Here is an 18638-nt window from a genome sequence, read left to right on the forward strand (position 1 = left end):
ATAATCAATAATACCTAAATTAAGGTTCTTATAGTGATTTATATTTTTCAAAATAAGTTTATAATGTTTTTTTGAAATTATTGTATTTAAAGTGCATGGAATTTATAAATGCATCCGTTGAATGCATCCTGTCATTACAGTGGCCACGTCTTGTCCAAGTGGAATCTAAGCAGCCAATAGGGTGCTTTCTTCAATCCTTTCAAATTTCAGTTTGACGTTTTTTGTAAATTGTTTTTGACGTGTAACTTACCGCTTTCGGCCTTCCATTTATTTACGAAACTTTAACTAGTTCGATCTCAATTTTCTAATACCCTTTTCGTAATGGCTAGTGGTCAATGGGAAGTTGTTGGTAAGAACAAGAAATCCCAAAATGGGAAAATGAAAAATACTAACGAAGATAAAAAGTCGATCAAAATTGGACCAAAACTCGAAGATTTAAGTGAGTATATTAAGTATATGAAATTCACTGAGACAGAAGTGTCAATTATATTTTGTAAATGGTTAATCTGCAGTTCCAGCGTCACAGATCAAGTCTTATTACGATGGCATGGAAATCGATAATACAACTAAAACCAAAGAAAAAAAGAAAGACAGTGAAAAAAAATCGAAAAAACAAGAAAAGAAAGAACCGTCTAAACCAAAACCTCCTAAAACAATAGCAGAGGCTTTAGAAGCGGTAAGAAAATTTACAAATGTTTTTTATACCCATGATCTTTAAGAAATAAATCTTATTCAGAAAGTTCACGCAGCATTTACGCATAATTTTGGTACTAGAGATGTAGTAATCCTGTTTCATGTACAAGAAACCTTTCAAATGTTGCAATGGAAATTATATGATTTATGTTGTGTAATTTGGTATCTTTATAGAATTGATTTTTTTTGGAATTAATGTTAATTTAGATTCCATATAAATATATTGTATTACATTTTTTTTCAGATTGATGCCACAGAACTAGCAAATATAATTGCCACAAATAAACTTAGGTTCTCAAATGCTCCTTTGGTTTGGTTAAAAGAATTAGCTAATTTCTTAAATTCAAAAATTCCTATAGATATTGATGACCCCACATTTTCTAATCTCCCTCCAAATTACCCAGTCAGTGTGTTGCCAATTGACATAAGAGCTAGTCTAGATAATGTACTTCGAGATGCTGGAAAAGCAAATACTCAACTTTTCTTTGATGTTACTCTTACAGCTCTTGCAAATGACATGAGCAGAGGTATGTATGTTTTTAATATCTTCAATTATATGTATAGGTTTTAAAACAATGTATTCTCTGACATTTACTAAATAGATTAGAGTGATTAATACCTTATATTGATTAATGCTGCATGAACTATAAATGAATAATTTTGAATTATAATCTAGTACATCATGTTACAGGTCAGTCTGTTAATGGGCATAGATTACTGCTACAGATGTTAGCTCTAGAAAATTCAGAATTCTGTATCACCTCTTTACCAAAGAGTGTGAGTCTCAGAAACTCATACCAAAACCGCCCACCTATTGGCTTATCACTATTATGGGCTTTAGGCCAAGGCGGTCATAATAACTTTGCAGATGGAATGAAAGGTAAATATTTATTACATATAACTAAGTTTGTGTAAATTAAACCTTTATTGACTGCTGGATTGATTGTTCCATATGATTTTTTCTTAAGTAATTGCCACAATCTGATAGGACAAAAATATCTACCAACATGACAAAAGACCCAAGCAGCAATACTTTTGGTTTCCAGACAAATATATTTTTTAAAAGCAACACAAAAGTGGTTAGAATGTTTTTCATTATTTAAATTTTTTTTAAATCTAGGTGAGATCATTTATCATTATGACATGTTCCAAGGTAGCTAATAAGAAACTTATCTCAGTTTTTATCTTATTACTTTATTCATTATGTAAACCATGAATGCTATTCTCTTGTGAAAATTGTTTATTAAAACTACATATAGGTATGAGTGCAAATATTTCAAAAGAAATGTTACAATATGTAATTAGTTTGGTGTGTATGTCCATAATCAAGTAAAATTGTTTTTATGATAACACTATGTGCAATACTTTTTAAAACTCAATAATAATAGGCACTTGCCACAGAGACAGTAGTAACTAAAACAATGATTTCTTTTGTGTTTGTCTACCAAAATGCAGGGACAATAAATTGTCATCACAAACATCAGATTTAAAGGTCCACTGCCCATGCCATTGTCAGAATTATGCTCAAATGTTGTTTTCAATTTTATATATAACAAAGTTTTACATACTATAGCGTAGGTCCTTGTCATCCTTACTCTGTGGTAGAAGAAGACTGATAAATTGTCTTATTAATTGTAATTACATAAATTTCCAAGACAGAATTTTAAATTTGTGAACCTAAAATACTACTTCTGCTAAGCAAACATCTATTTGTTGGTTTACTTTAATAATACTTATTTCAAAATAATGAGTTTCATTTTCAGTTTGGCAAGAAATATTCCTCCCTATAATTGAGTTGAAGAACTACACCAAGTACATAATTGCATACCTCTCCAACCACCTAGATAGGCACGCTAGGATGGATGATACCAGGGTTAGTCAGGAACAGTTATTTGCAATGTTTGATACAATTAACAGTAAGAGGAATGGACTGTCCAAGGAGATGTCAAGTGACCTTATCAAGCAATTAATTAAATATAAGGTAATTTCTATTAATATTTCTAAAACAAAATTAAAGAAAACACTTGTTTAACGGATTGAAGCTATGTACTATTATAAACTTATAATTATTTTACATAATAATAATAAATAGTAAACTAAATTAACTAAACTTCGACATATGTTTTTATGCATGATATAGAATAAAGACACAATAATAAAGTATGAAGTACTTCTAAACTTCCCTAGCTTTAAAATTTCTAGGTATTAAAGATTTTTAGGTTATGATAGGTTGTTGTATGTTCATATGATGAAAAGTCAAAGTCAAATCATTTATTCCAATTAGACCACCTAAAATGGCATTTTTGAATGTTAAATTAAATATAAAGATGATTCTAGTTGCCCCTTCCAAAAGGTAATTTCGAAATTCATCAAAATGTATCCATCAATCCATCTATCCGATGCAAATCGCCTTTGTCACCTTTGCATTAACAAGTTTACTTCATTAAATATTTTATTTCAGGATATTTACTTCAGTAAGAGTGGTAATAAACTTCAAGTGACCTTCAATCAGTTTATGAAGAAACTCCCCAATCAATACCTCAGTGGAACCAATTTGGATCCTTACAACCAAGTGATAGTTGAGAGCCTGGTTAACTGCTTAGCTTTGGATGACTCATGCAATGCCACATGGCGACAATTGTTTAGCAGATGCAGCAAGCAATGTGCCACTTTGATTGAATATATTGGTAACGAAAATCGTAACTTATAATATTTATTTTGAAAACAAACGTATTTTACAATTTCATAATTTTTTAGACACAAATTGGGCAGAAGTCAGTCGAAAGCTGAAACATAAGTCACTGAAAATAACAGTTACTCAATACAAGGAGGTTTGTGGTGAATTCTTGAAGGGGAAGAAAAAGGATGAGACGGTAGTTAAGGCTAACAGAATATGTCAGGTGTGTGCAGATAATTAATATTAGATTACAATGAATACAAAATGTATCTAAGGACGAGATTCCGGGTCCAACTAGACCCTTTATTTTGTTGGATTCAACATAATATGGAAGTCATATTAAGCATATTAAGCCTTGAGTCTTAAGTTTACCCTTAAATTTAAGGTGCACTCATAAATGCCCCTTTCAAAACGTGTGTGAAAAAGATAAACATTAAAAAATTAGATATATTTCAAATATACCGCCTTATACAGAGATTACAGATTGAAATAACGAAATGGATACGTTATAAATGGCACAGATTATTGATTTTCGTGTGACGTATAACCTGGGTAACTTTCACTACATGATATGCCAGCTGTCATTATGCGTATTTAGTTTGTGTTAGCTATATCTGGGAAGGGTCGCATCGGACGAAAAAATCGAATATCATCGAAGTAATATTATAAGACAAACTAAAATACTACTTTAGTAAATTTGTTAAAGCTTCCAAGTTTTGAATAAGATCAACGTAGTAAAGTAAAGGATTCTTAAAAGTAATATTACATTTAATTTTTTTTTGTATAGGGCGTTGTTTTAGTGGAAAAACTTGTTTACTAAATACCTCTCTAAAGAACAGCTATTAGACTTACCACGTTACATCCGCTAGTAACTGTTTCGCTGTTGTTCCATTTATTATACTTAAGCTTTGCGGGAGTTTTATCATTTCAATGAGTAGATTTTTTTCTCTAAAATTATGTGTAACTAGTAAATTATTTCGCAAATTTCGTTTGATTTTGATGTATGTTGTTTATTTATTGATTATAATATTCGATAACAGATTTAAAAAAAACTGGATTAAAGTTACAGAGTGATAATGATAATGTTTTTTTTTATTTGCCAGACTAAAGTTCTCGAAATTTATACAACATGATGACAATAGAATATTGGTTAGGCAAAGATTGAGGAAAACATAAACCCTCAAAGTACAGTTATTTTATTTTGTTTGTGTGTCAAGATAAGGATCCAATGCCTTCCAACTATTACATTTAAATGTATTACAATACACATCATAAAAATTATACCCTAAAATTTTTGTTCATAGGATATTTTAGACAGGATGACAAGTAGAAGAAGGTTTCCTTGGATGTGGGCAATTTTGTTCCTGTTAGTGGGTATAACGGGGCTTATTTCTTATGATGTCTCTCGAGTTAATGGAAACTTCCCAAGTAAGTTACATTATATGATTAGAAAATATTATAGTTAATATATTACAGCCATTATAATTAATCCTCATTAGCCATCATCAGCATTCACTGTCGCTATCTGTTGCTAATTCCCTTTGTTTAATAAGTAATAATAAGTTTCTGTAACAGTAACATCAGGTTTAGCACAATAGTAGCTAGTATTCCTGTCCTTACTAGAAATACCATTCTTTGTTAATATTTAAATGGTTTAATTATGAACATGTCGAACTTACCTAGGGAAACAGTATATGATAATGTAATATACCAATACCTTTTTTAACTCCATTGTTATTTTTAATTTTGTATATAGATGGATAATGTAAAGATTTTCTACTATTTATATTATATAAATTGTAATATTTTTAGACATAGTGTAAGTTCTCATTTTGTTGCTTTGCAGTCATATTTTTTACATTGTATCATTAAACATTGATTTAAAACAATATTTTCTAGAATCATTTCAATTTATAGTATTGCTATTATATAAGAAATAAAATTATAAATACTTTTTACAGAAAGCACAACTGGTCAACTTTTGAATGATCTAGGATTGTTAGAACACAGTCAAAAAGCATGGCAGAAGTCTCTTTCTTCATCTGCTCGTGGATACATCTGGCTTGAGACAAATATACCAATATACTACACACAGGCAGTGGAGTTCTCAAAACCCTACTCTCAACTCTCCAAGGACCTCTTCACCATTGGTGTGAAGAAAACAGGAATACTTTATGGGAATATGAAAGAATATGTTATAGAGAAGACCCCAGTAGTTATAGCAACTATAGACCAATACATCCCTGGTACAGTTGAAACAATTCAAACATATTTTGTGAGTGGTGTGGACACAATAAAAATATATTCTAATGAATATTACCAAGTTGTTGCTAAATACCTGACAACGAAAGTTTTTGTGTAAGTTTGCATTTTGATGAATTTTTTGTCATTTCCTGTTTTCAAGGTTAGCAAGATTTATTTAAAGTAGATGTTAATTGATTTTAAAGTTTTAGACACTAAAAATTCGGCTTGATGAATAAATTTATTTAAAAGACTATTTAATGTTAGTAATTTTAATTTCATTTAATATTTATATTTTCTATCTTGTCAAGATTTATTTGTATGTATTAGTCTAGACTTTTTCACTATATATAAATGAGCAGCCCTCCAAGTAATCTTCCATATTGTTTCAATTCACATACATTATTAAATATTATTTAACTTGTTTATTGTTTCTGATGTGAATCTCGTGAAATATTACTAATAATTCTGTTATGTTACAGAGGTGACTGGGCACCAGAGATCTTGCAAGTGAAAACCCAACTAGCACTAAATGCCACCAGGTCTCAAGTCAACGAATATTTCCACTGGTTCCGTGAACAGGTACATACATATTCGAAGATTCCCTGAAGAAATATGTGGGGTTTAAGAACAGTGGGTTAGTGCTATTGTGTCAACCATGTTTTACAAGGTCATAGTGATTTTTCTACTATTAATGTTTTATAGTTGAATGTGGTTACTGTTTGCTAATCATCAATAATATTCATATATTTTTTACAGAAAATTCAATGTTTGTCTCCTTTGAGTAGTTTTAAGATATGTCATTAAAACATCACATAATTGTTTTAGTAATTGGTAGAAAATTAGCCATCACCATAGATTTGTAAAGTAATATTTACTGTTGTAGGTTGACACAATTTTACTAATTAAATTAGCAGTTTGGAGATTGTTATGCTTATTGTAATGTGGTGCTGCTCCTAAAGCGGTAATGTCTTATATCTCTTTCTATAGGATTTAACATTTAGCAATACTAGATAACTTACATCTAATGTTATGAATTATTAAAACGGCACCACATTATGGAGTATAAGCAATTATTTTATATAATCAATTTAAATGAGTTATCAAGCACAAATTTAATTGTTACATCAACAATGAAATTATGTATTTTAAAGAAATGAATTACAGAAACAAATTGAGGATTTTTATATATTTTACTTAGTTTAAAAAAAACAAATGGATCGAATGTATTATTTTTATGTTATCCATGACATTAATTAGGAGTTCAGTATTCTTAAGCATTCCCAATTGCATTTTATTTAATAATTTTGAAACAAATTCTAGTTACCGTCATTAATGAAATCACAGTGTTAATGTAGAAATATTGCTATAAGTTTTTGTAGTGTATTTATTTTGTGTTGAGTGTGTTATAAATTTTAATACAGAATCTAAATTTAAATGTCTTTATTTGTACAATTTTTTGCAGAGAGTTAAATGTGACATTATTTTGAAATGATAAACAAGCCAATCTTTGGTCCACATTACTAAGCATTCCAAAGTATGTTTCCTTTGACCTTAGTTAATTTTCTTTGTTACTTTTTATAATTTTTAGTAAGAGCACTTGACTTTTAACTAAAGAGCGGGCATATTTAACCAAAATCAATCATCGTAGATTGGATTTTATATAAATATATGTTTAACTTAAAAATAATAAATATAATATGTAGATTGATCCTTCACTATTATTTCAATGGGTGACTCTTATTAAAAATCAATTCAATATAAATTTCTTGATTCAAAAAATAATCACAAGGTAACCTCAATTTTTGTTTTCGTCTTGAGTGAAGTTGAGGTATTTAACAAAAAAAAAGAAAACAATTTATGATTATTCCTTATTATAAAAATTAACATGATTTATTCTTAAAAAATAACTTTGTGGTATTTTCATAAATAGCTTCTGCAAGTTGGTGGATGTCTTCATTTCGTATTGCTGCTAAAATTTCCAAAACTTGTCTGTAATATTATTTAAAAAAAGTAAGGTATTGTTTACTAATAGTCAAAGTACATATATGAACATAAATACATTGAAATTTAGGCGTTCATGAGAAAAAAGCGAATGTGTTAGGGCGAGGTCCCACTACTGCGTTGCGCTGCGTCGACACAAGGGGGTATACATGCCGTCGCATCTGCGTCTCAGCCTTCGCAATGGACAGACACAACCGTGTTCTTTTGTTGCTTTTATTACGCCACCGCCGAATTAAACTAAAAGCCCATAGAAAATTCTGGATATCCCCTCTGATAGCATTAAGAAATAGTGATGGTCAGTTTTTTATGCAGGAATATAGGGAGTTGTTGTTTTTTTTTTTTTTTAATAAATACGGAATAAGTTAGGCGCCGCGTTTATCGCGTGCCAACTCATACCCGCCGTTATGCCATCTTCTCCGGGGGCCTTTCTCGGGTTGAAACTGAGAGCGGCGGTTACGAGTTCAGTCATTGTGAAAGGGGTATCATAGACTAAGTTATGTCCCTCTTTGTTTACTGTGTTTGCTCTGCTTCTTATCAATTTGTGGTCTTCAGTTTCATCCTCACTTGTGTCGTCCGGGAAGAAAGTTCTTGCCAAGGTCTCCGCTGACTCCCTTTCGCTAACGTATCTACTGTCCCTGCAAAGTGGTATAGCCTGGACTCTGGTCTCTGTCCCTCTTATCACTCTATATATACCTTCCCACATTGTCTCTCTTTCCTGTTTCTCGCAGAACTTCTGCCAACTCTCAGTTTGGGCTTGTTTGATCCGGTTTTCATACTCTTGTTTTGATGCAAGGTTCAAAACATTCACCTACGACCTCTTGCCTTCTGCGTGCTGCGGCACATCTTATCCTTCTCTTTCTAGTCTCAACCTGTTTCTTGAGCAGCTGCAGTTCTTCGGTCCACCAAGCCATTTTTGGTTTCTTCCCGGTTTTAATTTTTGCAATTGCTGTTTCACTTGATTTGATTACAATTCTTCAATTTTGTTTATCTTCCTTACGACGTCTTCTGTTAATTGAGAATTTTCTATATTTACTAACATTTCTTCCTCGGATTTTACCCAATCAGCTTTTTTACTGTTGTAAATTTTTGTTCTACTCTTTCTCTGGATTCCTTGATGTATTTTTGCATTAATTTTGAATAATATGGCATTGTGATCCGATGAAATCATTCCTATGTCTACTTCCCAATCTTCGATCTTTCCTAAAAGGTCGCTCGTGCACACTGTTACATCTAAGTGGCTGGCTATTCTGGTTCCTCTCCTTATAACCTCAAATGTTGGCTGCTGCCCATCATTCAGTATGTGCAGGCCAAGCTCAGTTACCAGACTTCCGAAGGCTTGTCCTCTATCGTCTATTTTCGGGCTTCCCCACCACGGACTTTTGGCGTTTGCATCACCGCCTAGAACTATTCTACTCTTGAGCTCATTCACCGTCGTTTCCAGGTGCTTTAGATAGGGTTCTATATCGGCTGGGTCTAGTTCCATGTAGTATGAGATCAGTGCAATGCCAGTCTGTGCCGTGGTCTTTAGTTTGATAGGCACTATATTAGTTGTTGTTAGTGCGGGGTATTGGGTAATACCAATATCTTCGTCAAAAATCAACACTGCTGCCTTTATTACTTTACCCACCGGAGGATTCTGGCACTGCACCACTCTTACTCCCCTGTAGTCTTTCACCCTACCCAGGGCTCCAATGTATGGCTCTTGTACTAGAGCGACTGTAATTTTCCTCAATTGTGCCTCGTAAATAAGTTCGCTCATTGCAAGTCTTTTCCTTTGCAGGTTAATCTGCACAATTTTTATCGCTTTTACCGTTGGCTGGCCCTTAGCAATAAGCTACTCTGCTTCTGGCCAGGCTATCCCACCTCTTCCTTACTGGACATTGCATGTCGAAGGTTCCGTGCTCTTGTCTCTCAAACCCCCCCCCCCCCTTTTGCAGTTTATACAGGTGGGTTTTTCAGCTGCTTTATATTTGGGACACTTCTCCCGGATGTGGGTTCCTCCGCAGTGGGCACAAGCACAGACTAGATCGTCCTCTTCCTTACAGTGCTTGCGCCCAAGGCCATAGCCCAGACATTTCATACACTGCACCAGGGGGGACTGATCTCCAACCCACACTCTTTGTAGGTCCACATGCACTTTTCCTGCGCTAGTCAAAGCTTGCCATAATTTTGGTGAGACTTGAAGGATGACATGACCCTCGTGTGGGTTCCTCGCTCTCCGACGGTATTTTTCGGTCATCCTCCAGTCTTCTTCTCGTATGTGTTCTACTATTTTCCTGTTTTGTGTTCGTATTGCCTGCTTTATGTCCTCGTCTGTATTGTAATTCAGCAAATTCTTTAGGACGATTAGTGGGTCTTTGTTTTCTACTTCTTTTACTTCCAGATACTCATTTTCACTCTCTAAGTTTTGCTTGAGTCTCTCCTTTTCTTCTAGATCTCTACATCCAATTATTACTTTTCCATTTTTGATCTTTCTAATCCTATCCACTCGAATGCCTCCCTCTTTAACATTTGCGGATTCCCTAATTCTATTTATTACTTGGTCTCCCGTTTCCTTTTCATTTCGTGGTGCTATTATCATGGAGTGCAGCTCTACACGTCTGTTCTCCATATTAACACCGTGCTTTGCGTTGGGTGGCGTCTCTCTTCTTTCGCCTCCGCTCGTTACCACCTTAGCATAGGTTCGTCTCTCCTCCAACGCTTGTCTCACCACTGTTGTCTGTTCTTCTATTTTTTCTTCTAGTCTCTTTTCCCTTCCATTTTGTTCACTAATATAGGGAGTTGTTGTCAGATGAAAATATATATTTCAATTTTTTTAGAATGAGTGTGGCCAGCTTTAATTATTCAGTATAAAAAATAATATGGGAAACGTCGCAGCGTCGACGCAGTAGTGGGGCCTCGCCCTTAGCCAATTTGATAAAGCAAGAATTGAATAAATTTAAAAAAAAATGTGTTTGTATGTCACGGAAGTCCTCTTAAACGACTGGACCGATTTGAATGAATTTTTTTATGCGTTTGGCTGGCGCCCTGGATGGTTTAGAGTCACAAATCAGTATTTAGGTGTAGATAGATAACACAGCAAATAAACAGGTGGTACATGTATTAATCTTCTGTGCATGTGTTCATATTGGTTTCCGCACTTAGACTCTCACTAGGTCCGTTGTGCGTAGCATGTGTTCGTAATTAGTCTCCTAAACGGCTGGACAGATTTTGAAGAAATATTTTGTGTTCAAGTGGAGTCAGGAATAATTTACATTATTAGATTTTTTTTGTATGTAATACGTGTGTACAGGACGTCTGTCGGATCCACTAGTACATTAAAAAATATTTCTGCACAGGCATTTTCAGTTATTCTTGAAATGAATATATCTTTATAAAAGTTTTGCCAGTACGTACACAATATTTACAGGTTCATTTCTCCCTTTCACAAGACTATCATTTTCCAGAGTCCACTTTTCTTTTTTAACTGTTGGTTGTTTTGTAACTACATGTTTGTGTCCTGGATGTGTTGGTTTAACTTCACACCAAGGGCAGTCAGTTTCAATCAGTAACTTATCTTGTGGTATCTTTGCAACAACTTCTAGATTTTCTTCTGTTCTTAATGAGCTGAAAAAGAACTATATTTGCTGAATGTTGACCAGAAAGACCTTTCCAGGATAAGTATTTTTTTTTGCAAATTGATGCTATATGCCACATGCATTGTGCAAGCTACAGGCATTAAATAAATAAATCAGTGACCTTACAATCTTTTTAGGTCTGGGCCTCAGATTTTGGTATCTGTTTCATGATCATTTGTCACTCTAATAGGCAAGTAGGTGATCAGCCTCCTGTGCCAGAGACATGCCGTCGACATCTTGGGTCACGACACGACCTCACAATATTTTTCTTCACCATTCAAGCAAATGCAAGCAAAAAGCAAGGCTTACACTGTATTTTTTTTTTTTTTAGAATAATATATGTTTTTATATTCTAAAACAATCTGTCCCATACATTAGATGCAGTATAACATTACTTACCATCCATTTATACCTATGTGCAAATTTAAATCTAAAATCTTTTGAAGGGCATTATAGGAACCATCAAAGGAATGAACGACTCCACCAGTAATATTATCTCGATGTTTCTCTAAAATCGATACCAAATCATCAGCAGCAGCTCGGCAGTGCAGAAACAGTGGCAATTTGTGATTATGACATAACTGCAATTGTAGGTCAAAATATCTAGAACGAAAATAATATTCACACTCAAAAATACACTCAAGCGTGGTGGCAATGGGATGGAGATATCTATCTGAGTCTTCATTAAAGTATAAATCATTTCAGAAATATTTAGGTTTAGTTTTGTATCCATTGATGGGAATGGAATGAATTTCAGACAAAAATACTATGCTATTAATATATGTAATATTTTTTTAGGTAACTCACATATATGATAGGTTAAAAGCCTATAATGACTCTAAGTACAATTCTATAAGCAAGAATGGTAAAGTACCTACTTGAGCTGAACATCCTTTTGACAAAAATTTTGTCTTTCATAGTCCAGCCCAAATTCTCCAATAGCAACAACTTTGTCTTTGTTCTCTAATATTAAGTCACTAAGGTCACTGAGGTATGTTTCAGGGCTATCACTAAGAAATTCATCACATCTAGTTGGATGACATCCTACAGTAGAAAACAATCTAGCTGAAATTTATATAAGAAAACAATTACAATACATAACATGAAATGAAGAAAGAGTACCAAACCACTTTTTTCTATTAAGGTACCAAGTAAGGCCCTCCGCTCATGGCCAATGTTAGAAGACTCATAGTACATTGAGTACTCTTATATTGAAAATACAGTACCAGTTGGTGGTTAGTGTCACATTTTTTCACATTAATATCATATAATAAATATAAGTAAAATTATAATTGAAAAATACTTAAGTGTTAATTCATATAAAATTTAACAGTTAAAAATACTTACAATCTGTATGTGCCAGTTCTAAAGCTTCTTTACTTTCTGATAGGCTTCCTCCAGTAATAATAATTTTATTGAGACCCCCTGACCATGCACGGTCCAAGACCTTATGTAAATCCGGGTCATGTTTCCTTAAACCGTGATAGATTCCTCGGTACATACCGTCGGTTAAGTTTGCTCCAATATCTTTAAAAAAAAATTCCTACTACTTGATATTTTTATGTTAAATTTAGGGTTTTTACAACGGTACTATTACCTATATATTTTTTAAAATTTGCCATTTTTCTTATTGATATTTGAAATTTCCAATTATAAGCCGATTTGTTTCATATATATTTATCATGTAAATTGGCAATTATCTCATCCTCAATCAATTAATATCGCTATATAGTTAATGTACATTGTGACCAGTGATGCCATCTTTGGGGTTTTCCCCTCAAATTTAGGAGAAATCAAGATGTGGCGGCGCCCACGTGCGTGGTTGTCTCTCTCCCTAAAATATGGCGAGAGGGCCATTTTCGGGTTCGCTGGCCATGCGTGATACTCCTGAACGGGTGCTACTTGTGGAACTTAAATTCGTGTATGCAGTGATGTTAGTTATTTCGACTAAATATTTGCGTGTTGTTCCTACGAGAATGTAATTGCGTGCTCCTATTTCACCATGCCTCCTGCTGATAGAGAATCTTTGACAATCTGAAACAAATCTTCGTTTTTAATTTATTTTATTATTATTTTTTACTTAAGATGTCATGTGCAATATGGTGTAATGGTTGCGGTTCCTTACAAACTTTGTGTAAAACAAAAAAACTTGGCGATCAAAAACGTGGCGGAGAGTTTATTGCCAGTTCTTCTCTTCCGTTGTACGCCCTTGATTTGAGAACTAGCAGTAAATATAAAATTAGATTGATCATGTTTCGAAAAATAAGGTCATAAAAATGTTTAACTTTTTACGTGTGTACACTAGTACACGCACACATTTATATTTTTTCAAACTCACGTATCTGACCAATTTATATTAATCTTAAAATCCAACCAACAAACTAAAGCAGACATAGACTCCAAACTTGATCATAACAGAAATTTAAAAAGTTATAATACTCATAGGATCGCAATTTTATACCACTTAAATGTATGTTTTAATTACCTTCCATTCTGAGCACAAATTTAGGGGTTTTTAGTCTAGGGCTATTTGACGTTAGTTTTAGGGGGAAATTCGGTAGGAATTGGCATCACTGCACCTGTGGCATTCGACAATTTATGAACACAACACATTCAGTGAAAAAAGTATGCGCAAGTTTGCTATAAGTAATAGTGTTCTGTGGTGAAGTGTGTGAACACAAGTTAACAGCTATTAGTAGTTCGCAGTTTTAGGTTAAAAATCTAAAATATAATAAAAATAGTCATGACGGCCTTGTGAAAGTAATGCCACTTTATTTTACAAGTAAATAAACTTTCTTAATTTGTCGTTTTGTGTTTTTTTAATTCTTTTTGAAAATTACAATGGATTCAAATTTTCGTATGTTTATTGGAAATCTACCTGAAAATAGTTCCGAGAAGGACTTATCATCAACATTTTCCTCCTTTGGAGAAATAGTAAATATTGATATTAAATATAAACCTGACGCTGAATCTGATAAAAAGAAATTTGCCTTTGTCACATTGTTCACATCAGAATACAAAGTAAAAGCATGTAAGTATTTTATTGTTTTATGAATTTGTTGTTATTCCTTTGGTTCTTTACAACAATGTATAATTTCTCCTCTGTATTGACAAACATTGTTGTAAAATAACTAATTTGCAGGTTTGAAACATTTTGCAAATGAATTCTTTTTGGGAAGACAATTATATGTTACTAGAGCTCGTGAGAGTTTTTTGGAGAGGCTCCAAAGGGAACGTGAACAAGCTCAGCAAAAGGACACTCCTAAGGTTGTTTAAATGTGATAAATCAAATAGAGCCCTTTATGATAAAACAACATACATTCCCTAATCAATACATATCTTTTACAGCTTGTTGAAAGTAACTTTAGTACAAAGAAAGGCTTTGAAGTTTCTAGAAATAATAAAAGAAAATTTATCAATGATATTGATTTTGAAGATAAAACTGATGGAAATGGTCGTACAGATTTTAACTCGGAACCTCAACATAAAACAAACATCTACCAAAACAATGATTATTCAGGAAATGTTGATGTTAAAATCTCTCAATTTGTTAAGAAACAAGAATCTGAAGCTAAAAGATTGGAGTCTATGAAAAGGAAGAGACAAGAGTTTAAAGAAAAGAAAATGATAATTAAAACTGGTTTAATTGGTATTGTAAGTACGTAATGAAACTTTCCCTTATTTTATAAAACATGGACTTTAAATAGTATTTTGTTTTTATGTGAAACAATTTCAATTATTAAGAAAATTAATGTTGTGGTGTTCTTTGTAGATAACCTGCACCATTAGGTATAGCTTTTTAATATTTTGACTATGTATGTATAATTATAACTTCCACCATTGCATAATTTGTTATTATAAACTTTTTTAGGATAAACCTACCAATAAAAAAATATTTTTTTCTGACAATGATGATGTATCTGAAAGATCAAACAGTAAAAGAAAACCAGACTTGTTTGAAGGAGATGGCAGTGGTGATGAAATTAATTTTGAAATAAAAGAACAATTCGAAGGAAGAAAGGGACAAAAGGTATGGAAAATTTGTTCAATTTATTAAGTGTTTGTATCACTTATACTGAACTATAAAAAATTACTTAATAATAATAATCTTACCCTTAAGGTATTAAGATTTCAGCGTACAAGGTTTCGTTTGAAATTAGTAATTAATTTTTTTCAAATTCTTGTAGGTTTTAGAATTACAATCAAAGTACAAAACTGATAAGCGGTTTGTCTTAGATGAAAGATTTGCCGAAGAGTCAAACGAGGAAGATGACAACATTGAAAACATTGAATTAAATCAGGCAGATGAAAAGGCCACACAACTAAATATCCTGCAGAATGTTTTAGGTGTACCAATTAAAACTAAGCATCATGACCCTTCAAATAAAGTCAAGTATGTTTTGGGTTTTATTAGCTTCTTTTAGTTGAAAATAGAACATATTTCCTAATGTTTAAATATTATAATAACACAGACTATGGTTTAGTATATATTTATAAATTGGTAAAAAAGTATATTTTGTACTGCTAAATTAGAATATTTATTACATTTATCAAAAGCTATATATATAGAACATATAACATAGATGAAACCGTGGGTCACAGATAGTATTATAAAAAATACATAATGCCTGTATTACAGGACGAAAATTGGTATGCTGCGATTCAATCCTTTACAACCTGAGCATGCAAAATTTTTTGCGCCAATTGAACCAAAGCAAGATAACAAGAAATATAAAAAGAAAAAATCTAAGGACAATGAGTTACAAGAGCCTGTGCCTGTATTGATGGAAATCGAGAAAGTTGAAGTCTCAAAAGAACAATTTTATGAAGTTAGTGATGTTTTAAAAGAAAGTATCACACAACCCACAGCATTTAGTTTACGTAGTTTATTTTCAAAAGGAGAAAATAATGACGAAGGTAGGTTTTTATTTAATATTTATATGCCATCTGTCTCCAAATAAGGCAATGGTATTATAACAATAGATTTATAAGTAATGATTTTCTTTGCAAATCTGTGAACAGAGAATGCTTTAGGAAATAATCACTATTAATAAGCATTAGGAAGTATCAAAATGCTATTGGGAGTTATTCCTATTTTATTAATTAAGATAATGTTTCCGTTTGCTTTACAGAACCACAAGAACAAGAACCACAAAGTATACCAATTGGGAAAAAGATGGATAAGAAAGTAAAGAATACATTAGACATAGGTGAAAAAAATCCATTTGTATATGATTCATCAGATTCTGAGGATGAAGAAACTAAAATTCAGGAACCAGTTCAAACAGAAAATCCTGAAGTACAAGCTGTATGGAGAGAAAATTTGTTTTTCACAAAGTTTGATAATAGACTAAAAGGTGAGTATTATTAAAGTAGTAGCAATTTACTAAAACTGATTAAATAGACTTATTTATAAGTCATCACATTAATTTTTGTTGTTAATATTTCTATAACAAAACAGTTATGTTTCCTCCATCATAGCGTTAGTGAAGTAAACCTATGTTTCAGATGGATTAGAATTTTTTAACACATCAATTCAAGGTTCAATTCATAAAGAGAGACGACAATTGAAATCTGTTATGAAGAAGAGACTTTATAACAAGGAGCGTAAGAATAAAATGTTCCAAAAGAAGATTGGAGGTAGAAAAAAGACAATGAAAATGACATATAGAAAAAACTAAGTCTAAATCAGGGTCATTAATAAATGAAAAAAATTATTTTTTATTGTGTTTTATTCTATTTCCCTTGATCTTCCAACAATTGTTGTACAAAATAATAATATACAACTTTTTATTGTCTATAATATTTTCATTAATCCTAATGATCAAAACTGGATTATATGAGGAAATTAAATATTTTCTACAAACATATTATGAATTTATCTCCTCTTCCATGTAGGCTTCTTCCTAGCACCAGGTTGACCTGGCTTCTTTCTTTCTCTTCTACGATGATCTCTAGTGAGCAAACCAGCAACTTGCATTGATTCAAGCATACTTTTATCAACAAAACTACGTAGGCCCCAAGCTATGCCCCATCTTATTGCCCCAGCTTGCCCCGAAGGACCTCCGCCTTCAATGTTGCACTCCACATCCACTCTATTCTGAAGGCCAGTAAATATTAATGGGAATATGACTTGCTCTCTTGACTGTATGTCTTCAAAGTAGGTTATGTCTTTACCATTAATTATAATTTTACCTGTTCCAGGAGAGTGAATGGTTACATCCCCTCTTGCTTTCTTCCTTAAACATTCATATGTTGTAATATATGCTCTACCTTCTTCATCAAAACTGGGCTTGGGTATCTCTAATGCAAATTTCTGAGATGCAAGTGGCTTCCTAAACTTCTCAATGAAATCAATGCATCTGTAAGAATATGGTGTAGAAACTAACCTCTCCATGACTAACTTAAAATTATCATATTCAAGATCTGAAATTGTTTCTACTAGCATTATTTCCAGTTGATCTTTGGAAACCCAAACACCTGATGATAGGTCTAGTTTACTTTTCTGCTCGGGGATGGCTTTGTTTCTAAGTACTTTATCTTCAAACTTATGCAAGTTTTCTAGATGTTCTGCAGCATCAAAGAGTAATTGAAAAAAGTTTGGTTTTCCAGTATAAAATAGAAAATGATGAGGTCTCCCAGCTTCATCAAACTCAGCAGCTTTTCTAGCTGGAAAAACTTCTTCAGGTGGCTTCATTAACGGTCTGGCTGCTGGATCGTAAATACCACTAGGAAACAAATATTCAATTGCTCTATCTACATCTCTTTGTGTAAATGTTTCTGGATCTTCACCCATCATATTAGCTAGATGCCTCTTACCGATGTTGTACTCAATTTGTTGCTTTTTCATAAAATCATCATGTTCTCTTGCTCGTTCCAAATAAGCCTTCATAGGTTTGCTAATAGATTTCTTCTTATTCAAAGTTTCCCAATCAGTAAATTGATCGTTAATATCATGTGCATTTGTAGTATTCTTGTGACTGCTGCTATATTGTCGCGCATTTTTATTATAAACTGAGTGAAGTGACGAAGAAAAATATTTTGATACAGGCATAACCTGTTTCAGTGTACATTTTATAACGTTCGACATTATATAGTTTGAAATTACGGCATTTGTTAATAAACGTTAAGGTTTTACATATCATTAACCACAATTGAAGTGATTATTAATTAGTAAATAATTTGTCTTACATTTTAGTGAAAATTAAAATGTGTTCGCCGTTCGGTCAATAAAGCACAGATTACTTTTTTTGTAACACTACTTTTACAGATCTGTCGATATAAGTATTCAGTTATGACCATAGCGTACATCTTAATATATATAAATCTCCTGCCACGATGTTTGTCCGCGATGGACTCCTAAACTACTTAACTGAGTTTAAATTAAATTGGCACAAAGTGAGCAG

The 18638-nt window shown here is 32.7% G+C and overlaps 4 protein-coding genes across 4 annotated transcripts; 2 read left to right on the forward strand and 2 right to left on the reverse strand.

The window, feature by feature from the left end:
* The first annotated feature begins 216 nt into the window (after window positions 1-216).
* LOC123712765 (transmembrane protein 214) lies at window positions 217-7322 on the forward strand. Its single transcript, XM_045666013.1, has 10 exons — window positions 217-439; window positions 513-676; window positions 938-1220; window positions 1385-1573; window positions 2457-2674; window positions 3155-3380; window positions 3451-3593; window positions 4675-4798; window positions 5332-5728; window positions 6094-7322. The coding sequence occupies exons 1-10, from the start codon at window positions 322-324 to the stop codon at window positions 6218-6220; spliced, it is 1989 nt and encodes a 662-aa protein (XP_045521969.1). The 5' UTR covers window positions 217-321; the 3' UTR covers window positions 6221-7322.
* LOC123712766 (putative deoxyribonuclease TATDN1) lies at window positions 7038-12968 on the reverse strand. The gene is made up of 6 exons (XM_045666014.1): window positions 12830-12968; window positions 12580-12759; window positions 12111-12297; window positions 11632-11835; window positions 11012-11221; window positions 7038-7603 (listed from the first exon to the last, which is right to left on the reverse strand). Exons 1-6 carry the CDS (start codon window positions 12852-12854, stop codon window positions 7495-7497), a joined length of 915 nt encoding a protein of 304 aa, XP_045521970.1. The 5' UTR covers window positions 12855-12968; the 3' UTR covers window positions 7038-7494.
* Window positions 12969-13830: 862 nt separating this feature from the next.
* On the forward strand, window positions 13831-16949 carry LOC123713121 (probable RNA-binding protein CG14230). Its single transcript, XM_045666636.1, has 8 exons — window positions 13831-14263; window positions 14375-14499; window positions 14581-14886; window positions 15104-15262; window positions 15420-15625; window positions 15872-16149; window positions 16365-16589; window positions 16741-16949. Exons 1-8 carry the CDS (start codon window positions 14074-14076, stop codon window positions 16911-16913), a joined length of 1662 nt encoding a protein of 553 aa, XP_045522592.1. The 5' UTR covers window positions 13831-14073; the 3' UTR covers window positions 16914-16949.
* Window positions 16940-18545, reverse strand: LOC123713124 (28S ribosomal protein S9, mitochondrial). The gene has a single exon (XM_045666637.1). The coding sequence runs from the start codon at window positions 18320-18322 to the stop codon at window positions 17111-17113; it is 1212 nt and encodes a 403-aa protein (XP_045522593.1). The 5' UTR covers window positions 18323-18545; the 3' UTR covers window positions 16940-17110.
* Window positions 18546-18638: the final 93 nt, after the last annotated feature.

Source organism: Pieris brassicae, chromosome 8 (genome assembly GCF_905147105.1).
Source record: "Pieris brassicae chromosome 8, ilPieBrab1.1, whole genome shotgun sequence".
Taxonomy (NCBI): domain Eukaryota; kingdom Metazoa; phylum Arthropoda; class Insecta; order Lepidoptera; family Pieridae; genus Pieris; species Pieris brassicae.

What these genes read in the sequence shown, in the direction of transcription:
- LOC123712765 (XM_045666013.1), top strand. Translation starts at nt 322, where the DNA reads ATGGCTAGTGGTCAATGGGAAGTTGTTGGTAAGAACAAGAAATCCCAA. An exon ending in TAGCAGAGGCTTTAGAAGCG is followed by an intron (nt 677 to 937) that starts GTAAGAAAATTT and finishes ATTTTTTTTCAG; the next exon opens with ATTGATGCCACAGAACTAGC. An exon ending in CACTTTGATTGAATATATTG is followed by an intron (nt 3,381 to 3,450) that starts GTAACGAAAATC and finishes ATAATTTTTTAG; the next exon opens with ACACAAATTGGGCAGAAGTC.
- LOC123712766 (XM_045666014.1), bottom strand. Translation starts at nt 12,854, where the DNA reads ATGGCAAATTTTAAAAAATATATAG. An exon ending in AAATTTTAAAAAATATATAG is followed by an intron (nt 12,760 to 12,829) that starts GTAATAGTACCG and finishes TTTTTTTTAAAG; the next exon opens with ATATTGGAGCAAACTTAACC. An exon ending in AATGAACCTGTAAATATTGT is followed by an intron (nt 7,604 to 11,011) that starts GTACGTACTGGC and finishes ATAATATTACAG; the next exon opens with ACAAGTTTTGGAAATTTTAG.
- LOC123713121 (XM_045666636.1), top strand. Translation starts at nt 14,074, where the DNA reads ATGGATTCAAATTTTCGTATGTTTATTGGAAATCTACCTGAAAATAGT. An exon ending in AGCAAAAGGACACTCCTAAG is followed by an intron (nt 14,500 to 14,580) that starts GTTGTTTAAATG and finishes TATCTTTTACAG; the next exon opens with CTTGTTGAAAGTAACTTTAG. An exon ending in GTTTGATAATAGACTAAAAG is followed by an intron (nt 16,590 to 16,740) that starts GTGAGTATTATT and finishes CCTATGTTTCAG; the next exon opens with ATGGATTAGAATTTTTTAAC.
- LOC123713124 (XM_045666637.1), bottom strand. Translation starts at nt 18,322, where the DNA reads ATGTCGAACGTTATAAAATGTACACTGAAACAGGTTATGCCTGTATCA.